Source organism: Halyomorpha halys, unplaced genomic scaffold (genome assembly GCF_000696795.3).
Source record: "Halyomorpha halys isolate HHAL.00 unplaced genomic scaffold, Hhal_1.1 Scaffold637.1, whole genome shotgun sequence".
Taxonomy (NCBI): domain Eukaryota; kingdom Metazoa; phylum Arthropoda; class Insecta; order Hemiptera; family Pentatomidae; genus Halyomorpha; species Halyomorpha halys.
In genome coordinates this window covers 371092-381257 of record NW_027115727.1, presented here as the reverse complement: position 1 = coordinate 381257, position 10166 = coordinate 371092, and the positions used below count along the sequence as shown (strand labels likewise).

At 28.3% G+C, this 10166-nt stretch overlaps 1 protein-coding gene across 1 annotated transcript in view; it reads left to right on the top strand.

Annotated features, from left to right (window-relative positions):
- Positions 1-8624, top strand: part of LOC106684978 (histone-lysine N-methyltransferase, H3 lysine-79 specific) — a gene marked incomplete at its 5' end in the record, with an annotated part of 11825 nt that extends 3201 nt beyond the window's left edge. The window contains 3 exon segments of the mRNA XM_067052748.1: positions 1348-1466; positions 1877-2109; positions 4064-8624. Of these exon segments, the coding sequence (XP_066908849.1) occupies positions 1348-1466; positions 1877-2109; positions 4064-4563 (852 nt within the window).
- Between the last annotated feature and the right edge of the window lie 1542 nt (positions 8625-10166).

Genomic DNA, 10166 nt, shown 5'->3' with positions numbered 1-10166 from the left:
AGTGGCTTCCAATTTAGTTACTAAAGTAGTCAGTGCTAACCAATGTATGATCGAGTACAGAACACTAGTGTTTTGCAAACTGAACAGACTACTTTGCAATAAAGTGAATAAGATAATAAAGGTTTTTATAATGCCTATTTTAGAATTGAAAGAAGAAATTTGAGTGATAAAAAAAAATAAAAGCTTTAGGTATGAAAAAATATTAATGAAAGATATGAGCTAGGAGCACCACAAAGTTTCTTTTAAAGAATATTCCATTAAAAGGTGCTAAAGAATATTTCCTATCCTAAATAAGTTGTTGTTTCTGCTATCTACTCTATACTTAGTTTTGTAAACATTCCTGTTCTATTTATTTTAGTGACCCTATGTTTTACTGTGCAGAATTTGTGAACTTTAGTTTTGTTTCCTAAGTTAAATAATTTGAGAATTCTTGTATTAATTTTCATGAGGAAATACCAATTGAGGACAATTATCCATTAAAGAATAAGCCTACATTGTGGGCACCATTGGGTGGATGAATATAGGAATACAGATATACAAGACACTCCACAACCACATCAATGAAAAAAAAAACTTGAAAATTCTTGTTCATATAACTCAGGGCCTAGCATAAACATTATACTTAAACCCTCATTTTTCAATAAACATTCAGATATCAAAAATAAAATTTTTTAAGTGGCTCGTCAAACAACAAAGAGCCCATGTTATCCTCATAAACAGGCAGATATGAGAAAAACAGATGAGGAAATTGTAGCTAAAGTAATGGTAACTGCAGGTATGACAGTCAAACAATTTATTTATGTACATTTATTCTCATTAGGTACTTTAGTTCAGTGATTGAATAGAACAGTATACTCTAACCTGATGGGTTTGATTTCCATTTAATTTTCTTCTAACCTAATTCTGGTATATTCATTATATTTTCTAACTCCAGTATTGAAGATTGTTTTATCTAATTGTCTTAATGATGTGAAGACATTATGTTGGAATCATATTTTAAATTTTAAAGTTTTTTCTTCTCTCCTGTGAATTTTTTTTTTTTTACATCTAATTAACTCCACCAAAACAACAGAATCATTCTTGTTCTTTGAGTGTGCCAAAGAGTCACGATGATGAAGCGGGAGGATAAAGGGCTTGTACTTGTCCATAAAAATAGAACCTTACTGTATAACTAGATTGAATCGCTAACTAAGAAACTACTTTGCTAAATTGCTGCTGTCACACATAATTATTGAAGTTCTAGCTCCTTGACTAAACTACTAGCCTAGGTTGAATTAGGGCTCAGACATAGTGGTTTTGAATTGATTTCCAGTTCTGATTGATTCCATGTTTTAAATTAATTTCCAGATGTATCCTAATATATCACGTTACGGACCAGTTCCATTACCGAGGGCTGAACTAAAACCTTATCATGAGTCTTACTTTAATGACATGAAACCATATATTCGTGAAGAGCCAGTGGAAGGGTGAGTATATAATAATCAAATACTTAACAGCAATTTTACCTTAACAATACAACTATAATGTCTTATTTATTTCTCTTAAATTTATAATTGTATTTCTTAGTTACATTGAATTTTATTCTGATTTGTTTAATTCATATCAAAGATTTTATATTTTCCCCTTATTATTTAATTAATAATATTTTTTTTTTAATGATATAATTTAACTGGAACTGGTTATAATTACTGCAGCCAGCCCGTAAAACAGTAGATATAGTTGTTTTTATTTAAATTTTATCTTAATATAGCTGAAATTTTTGTTATTAATATATTAATTACTAGCATATTTAGCAGTTTGTACTATTTCATCTATATTTATATGTTTCATCTATATTGTTAAACGTTTTAACTGAGAAAAAAAATCTTTACTACAGTTTAGCTGCTACTCTTCATGCTAGAATCTTAAATGGAGAAGAAGTAAAGCAAGAAGATGGTGATAATTTGCATCCTTATGAAGGAAGTTTACTTGACATTAAGCCTGATCCAATTCAAATGTCCTTCAAACGCAGTAGCCCCCATCAGGAATTTCTTCCTTCAAAGCGACTTCTTGTCGAAGCAGAAATTCCTTCTTTTCCAGTTTCATTATCACCTCATCGCATGGAAGAAGGTTAGTCGAATGACATACAACATTCTATTAAGTATTATGTTGAATAATTTTTGCTTTTTCTATAATAATAAGTTTGTTAATGTTTATTATTTAATTCTAAAACAGCCTTTTTCTTAGAAATGTTAGTTGAAAGCTGATTAAATAACACTAAAATATTAAATAGAAGTATCCACACATTAATTAACTATGGTAATGGTTCAGTTGGTTGATGAATTTGGGTTTAATAGAAAATGAACAAATTAATAATAAGAAAAGGTTCAGTGAACCAGAAAGTTAGATGCTAATACAACCTAGGATCATATAACCCCATAAAAACCAAATTCCGCTAGGTTAGCCTTAACACAATTCTCTTCTAGGCCTTGGTCTATCTTTTGTATTTTTACCCATCAATTCCAAGCTATCTAATTTTTTAGTGATTCATTTTTTACTAAGATTCACAACTTTATGTGCAAATTTCAATTATACCAATGTTATTACTTTGATTATATTAAAAGAATGTAAACCACCTAAATTTCCCGATGGACTTATCCTTCTTCAAATAAAAAAATCCATGTAATACTTTATTTTTGAAGACCTTAAGGCATTATTCTTTTTTTCAAAATAAGCATCCAGATTTCACTCTCATATAGAAAAGTTGAAAAAATAATACTTTTTTTTTACTATAACTTTTAGGTTTATAGAAAGTAGGTATGGCATAAGTAATTTAGCAACTAATAAGTTACTACCCCCACAAAATAAATATTGACTACTTCTGATTTTTTGAATTTCTTGACAAATTGGAAAACTTTCCTTTTTAAAAGCGATTACCCATTTAACAGCAAAAAATTAAATACAAATATTTACTATCTTTCTTAAGATAATATAAAATATCTAATTTTAACTATTTTGGTAATATCCATATTGGGATTGGACAACTACCATATGGTTAGGTTAGGTGAAAAATAAATAAATTCTTGGAATTTTGTCAGCCTACATGATTGCTGGTGTGAAAATTCAAGAATAGGAAATTCCAAGAAAATTGCCGAATTGTTTAATTGAATATTTCATGGCACCCCTATGATGGCACCACAGCGCCCCGGGGAGTGTGCACACTTTGGGAGTCACTGGACTAACCCAATTGGGAATCAAACACAAAATTTTCTGAACCAAGCACTCTGGTACCCTCATCCCAGCTTGCTCAGCTCTATCTTGTCCTAAACATCATTCCTTACACCCTTAAAATAAAAAAAAAAAAAATCAATATATGTAAAATATCATTCATTATCACCTTTCTCAGGTTTCTATTACCATAAAACTAACATACAAAGATCCTCCAAGTAATTAACAGATTTTTCAAGTAATTAATTGAAGTTTAGTCTAACTTCTCTCAGGGGCTGGCTGTAGCGAGGTAGGAGTTGAAAATATGGGATTTTATCCAAAATCATCAACTTAGCACCATAATTCTCTTGTTTAAAAATGTATATGGTAAAAGCTATTTAAATTCAGATAAGATATATTTGTTTTCTATTTTTCTACAAAAAATAACTCAATATTTCATCTAAAGAAAATATATATGATTTAGTTATTTAAAAAATAAAAAGTAAAGTTAAATTTCTTCAGAAGTGTATGCTAAAGTTGTTATTATATTATTGTTTCATAAAGATGAAGTTTCTAGGTTGTTTTTTTTTACATTAACACATTGACTATGAATTAACTTACAAGTATGTTTTAAGCTTAAATTTAGGATGTAAAGTACGAGTTATCTCTTAGTTTTTGTACTTGCCATATTTGTGCAGGTAGGATGAAATCAGTATGTATTGTGAAATATGTCAAGTTATTGATAAGAACGTAAACCCTAATTCATCTTGTAGTTAGTAGTCAACATATTAAAAAATCTCTGGAATTCTTGAAACATTTATAAAATAAAGGGTGCATTTATATTCTTAGCAGAAAATTAATGAAAATTTTATTCTAGGTGGAGACAAGTGGCAAGACAAAATAAGCTGTGGGTTTGACAGGTTAGTTGCTTTTGCATCTACAGAATTAGAAAAAAGGAGAAGAAGCACTGAAGGTGGTATCAGCTGTAATACAAGTCCTGATTCAGGAATCGGCCAGTGTGAAAATATTAATAAGGATACCAAGAGAGCTCTCAATGAGCCACCTTTACTGTATCGGACAAAACTATCACCATGTAGAGATTCGCCACCAATATTAGAGCCACCTTTAGCACCCCCAAGAACACCTTCTCCGTCTCCTTCTACGTCTCCCCCACCACCCTTGCTACCTTTAGATGGACCTTACTCGCCAGTTACTATTCATAGTCCTCCTGCATTGCCAGCAAAATACCAAAGATCATCATCATCAGATCATCATCATTTCAAAAAAAAATTCTATCATCATAAAGGAAAGTTTAGGCCTAAAGGTAAAGAATGGGATTGGCATCATGTACCTGAAAACCAACAACCTTGGTGTTAATGTAATTTTCCCTTAGAATACATGTTTTAGTCGATAAAATTAATCAAAAAAATATACTAAATTACTATAATATACATTATTCTTGATTGAGGATGTATTTAAAATGTTCATGAAATTTCTTTGTTTCTCAAATTAGTTTTATGAAGGAAAAAAAAATTACTATTTCATAAAAATTTCTTTATTACTTGGTTTTGTGTACATTACTATGATAATTATAAACATACAAACATTCATATTACACCCATCGTGGAATACTGGTACTACTCAATAAAGTATTGTTGTTGGAAATGGAGCTTCAAGTTTTCACTTTTTTACTTTTGGATCTCTAGTACATGCAAACTCATGATTATGTAATTAACATTGTGTGTTAATTATTTTTAGAAAAAGTTACATAATACTCTTTATTATTTAACCTTTGACTAAGGTGATACTATTTTATTATTTATTTATTTTCAAGGAAAAAGTTCTTCAGAAAAACTTCCATTATCTAGTCCATCATGATTATCTGATATCTTATATCCTCCTTATTTTAAGGGATTTTGACTTTACAATAATAAGAAAATAATGAGATTCAGTCTTCCGTGGATGCACCTGGTGCAACCCCTCCTATCAAAAACTGTAATTAACTCTATCTTTTCATTAACTGATTGCAAAGTACTCAGCTCTGTTTTCCCAACACAATGTATTCCCCTTTCTCAATGAACTGTTATTACAAACTGAAAAGTTCAATTCTTTGAGATGTTATTGTATTCCACATTGAGTGTGATAGGTTTGTTATTTAATCTGAGTTTTATATTTTATTTAAAATGATCTTTTTTGAACTTTATAGAAGGAATGACTAATCTTTTCTTTAGTTTCTAAGTATAAAGTACAAAATTTGATAGTTATTTTATTATTATAATCATTTGTAAAACATGCATTTAATTCGTAATTTTGTACTTTATAAACATGTGTTCACAGATCATTTCATCATTTAAAATTGTTATTTTTAAATGTTCCTGATGCCTAAGACATTTAATTCAGAAATCTTTTAGCAATGAATACTGCAGATAACTATTTATTAATTTTAAAATTTGTTAGATGAAAGATATATTTTATATATCTCCTAAATTGTTCTTTTGATTTCTTATTTGCTACAGATTTTATAGTGTATATTTAACTGAATGAAGGGACATGGACATTTTCTCCCTTACTTAATTGTTTTTTAAAGAAGTATTTTTAACAATTAAAAAAAATCTCATAAAACAAAAGAAATTAAAAAAGATTTCTCAAGAATAGTGGCCTAAAAAAACTATAAATATTTCCTTTTATTTGTATCAATGTTATTTCTTTAATGTGATTCCAGATTTTGAACTATAAATGTGTGATTTCTGATTTGAGTAGTTTTTTGGTTAGAAATGTGCTTAGGATTCGGAACATCCCTCCCATTTGTTTTATTCTATTACAATTTATGATTCATTCAAATGTGGTTGAGTAGAAATTCTCATTGTGCTGTTGATATTTTCAGGAGTTTAAGTTTTTTTTTTATCTTTGATCCTCTTTTTATATCTGTTGAATGAGAAAGGTTTATAAATTCATGCAATTATGTGTTATGTGAACCCAAATGGATTTATATAACATATGCCAATGGTTAGCACTTGATTAGAATTTATTAATTAACAATATTAGTAGGGTTGCCATTAATTTTAAAAGCCAATCCAAGACAAATTGGAAGTTTCGGGGAGAGGTTGGTATAAATATCTATTTTATACCACAAAATAGATATTTAGACTCCACTTCATCAAGAAAATTATTTCGACAAACCTTTTTCTTGTAATAGTATAATCATACATTACAATAAATAAATTGAAAAAAGTATATAAATATTTTTTATTTAGCTTTAGTTTTAAACAAGATTTTAGGTGCAAAAATATGAGTGACGAAATAACTACTTTAGACATTAGGTCTCCTTTTTTAAATATTTTTTTTTTGGAGGTAAATTGTTTAGAGAAATCTTTTAATTTATTCATAAAATTCTCAGGAACATGTTGAATTTGTTTCAATAATTAAAACTTCCTATAACATGAACGCTGAAGAAATACATAGACACATAAGACACAAAGAAAAAATATTTTGTGCAAGTATCAATACACTGGGTAAACATTACATACTCCATGATCTTAAAATATACGAAACCTAAAATTTGCTTTGAGAAGGAGTAAAAAATCTCTATTTATTTCTTTTTAGATAATTAAGATTTTTGCTTCAGGGAAGGGATCCCGTTTACTTCTTAGGGCCATGAGTACTTAAAGCAGATACAATCTTTCATCAAATATTTCATCCATATTTACCAAATCAGCTATTAATATGTTCGCCACTCAACCACTTTTATCTAATTCTTTCCATTGAACTTTTTCTGCACATTTAATCAGGAAAATTAAATCACTTTTTCAAAATTGCTTTCCGAGTTTAGAAATAAAGAGGGGTCTTGGCTGTCGGAGCATCCTCACAGTTTTGCTGTCAGTCTGGAAGTTTTGATAAATCAGCACAAAAAAAATTTCTGTACCACTTACAAGGCTTAGTGGATTCTAAACAAAGTATTTTACTCATTATATATTATTTTATCACACATTTATGAATACTGCATGTTTTTTCTGCCCCTGGCATTGTTCTAGATACGATGCTCTATCCCACACTGTGTGTATCTCAGATGGATGGTAACCCTAAATATTGGTAATAATTTTATTTTTCAAGAATCACTTTTTTAAAAAAAAAAAAAAAAGATTAGATTAAAAAGATTTATAAATACAAAAAGGATATAATTTATGGTTAATATGAACTGTAAAGGCATTCAATTTTACTTAAAACAGATAAATTTTAATTGATTTACTTTAATAACTTTTTAAACTCCTGATTACTGATGACCCCTATATTACCAGATGTAATTGTATAAATAATCTTGTTTAAAAGAAGACATAGTCTCTTGTTAAAGACATAATTACTATGCAACCAATGTTTGATATAAAAATGAATGTTAATGCCACAAGTGGCTAGGAAATTTTAATAATTCGTTAGATTTGTTGATGTTATTAAAGTTAAGAAACATTAGCTGTTGTTATATTATTAAATATAAAGTAATTGTCTATGTGTTTTAGAATCAGCTTAATGGATATCTGTTATCTAGGTGTATAATTATTAGGCAAAACAAAAAAAGTTTTTTTCATTAAAAATTTTACTTTAAACACTTTTGTTTGAAACCAGTTACTACTATTGGATTATTAACAAATGTTTTAAATTGACAAAATTTGTTTTTTATGTATGAGGAATGTATGTGTATTAAATTGTTCATATACGTTAAATGTAGTGTTTATTCAATTGTTTATAAACACATATCAGCCTGCATTTTATTAAAATTATTAAATATGATCATAATGGTAATTAAACTGTATTTTATGTGTCAGTTTTGTGAGAGAAAGTTCCAAATTTCCAGGATAATTACTCAAATATCAATAATGACATCTATAACACAATGTTTACACTCTAAAATATGTTATCAAATTGTGATATTTTATACATAATTTGTATTTTATAGACATTTATCGTTGAAATTACTAAACATACAATTTTTGTGAGCACATTCACCAACACTCTCACTCATACAGACATACATAGATGCAGTACATATAGATGAGATGTATCATAATAATAATACATTTTTGTGTTATATGTAAATAACTTAAATGTATATGTATTATAAACACTGAATCTTGTAAGTACTGGAAATAATCAAGATTCAGAATTGTATGAAACAAGTGATTTATTTATTAATGTACCGATAACTTGTACATTTATGTTTAAATAAACATGATCTTTTAACCTGTAGTTACCATAAATATTTAATGGAATCTTTGTATAAATTCTGTATTGTGAACTTACATAATTGTATATTTATTTGTGATACTATATTTAGTTTCTTGGTATTTTTCTTTGTCAAAGTGAAATGTGCTGCTATAACTCACCATCACTGCCAATGTGTTCTTTGTTTTATATTCAGTTTAAATAAAAGTATTAAAATAATTGAATTTGTTCTATTTTTCTTTGTTATTTTTTTTGAAAATTTGTTTGACCATATGTTAATGTAGATATCTAAAATCCTTTTTAAAAGTATTCAATTGTCTAAAATAAAATTTAATCAGCGAAATTTTTTGTATAAAGGCTGATTTCATTGAAGGAGTGTAATTAATTTTGGGTAGATTGTATAAATTTTCGAAATTTTAATTTTATAAAACTGTATGATATTCCTTATCAGCTGCCATTGGCCCAGTCAATCTACCTTTGGTATTATATTTCAAAAATATCTAATTTTGATATTTCAAAATCATATAAAACATATTTGAATAAGTTGAAATCAACTTTTTTGAGATACATAAATAATATACCACCCAACATAGACAATGAAATAATTAGTTCAACCAGCTGGATAAGTGACTTTCTGAAGCACATGATTTTAATTAAAACTAAAAATTTTGCCTTTTATTGATGTAAATATATAAAATGTTTATAACACAGGTATTAACAAAATTTAAGCCTTTAGCAATATTGAACTAACTATTCAGTAACAATAAAAATTAAATTAAATACATGCGCCTACTGTGCGATAGTATGCGTTGCAATATGCAGTAATGGCGCTTTGCGTGTGGCGTGATTGATTGTCTCGTGCCGGTCGCGACATTTCATCTCAAACGCTTCCCAATATGCTCCCAGTCTGCTGACAAGGTTTTTAAAGGTTCAAAGGCCGGAAACTGTGATGATTCAGTATTTTGTGTTCCGTTTATATATAGAAGAAATAGAAAAAAAAAAATGTATGGATTATCATCATTACGTATTGTAAGTGGTGTTTTTATCGTTAAAGAATGTTCTTGGGTCAATGATATTTTTTTTAAATTAATGGGCTTCATACAAACGAACCCATATTAATATTAGGTGCTGTTTGCCTATACCGTATTTCTTTAAAAAATTCTGCATGTTACATCAGTTTAGTAACTTAGTTGTTAGGTTTCAATGTTATCTAAATCATTGGTAAATTTAAGATTTTAGTTTTAAAGGGAATATTATAAATATTTTTATCTGAAACTTGAAATTGTATTTCTTATTTAGGATTGATAAAAACTATGTCGGATTAAAATCAAAAATTCAGAAAACATATATTTTACCGGCTTTTGCTTCCTTTCTCTTTGAAAACTAATTAGGAATCGCTGTCTCCATCACAAATGATTACAGTATTAGCTTTAAATTCAGTTGGATGTTGTTATTGATATCAAAAATGAAAATCTGTACCGCTACAACATATTATAAGTGGATAAATAAAAAAACACTTTATCAAGAAGTAATGTTTCCTGAATAACAGTGTAAAAGGAGGTTTATGATCATGCTTCACAGCCAGACTTTTCCCAAATTAAAGGTGCCCACTTTGTGGGGTTGGATGGACCTCGGAGTGCTCCCCGAAATCATAGGGTTGACTCACGGTTACAGTATCGGAATAAATTATCTGCTTCATAGTTGCCACTTACATTTTCTTTTTTAGATTTTTGCTATTACAATTATTACGAATTTATTTATTAATG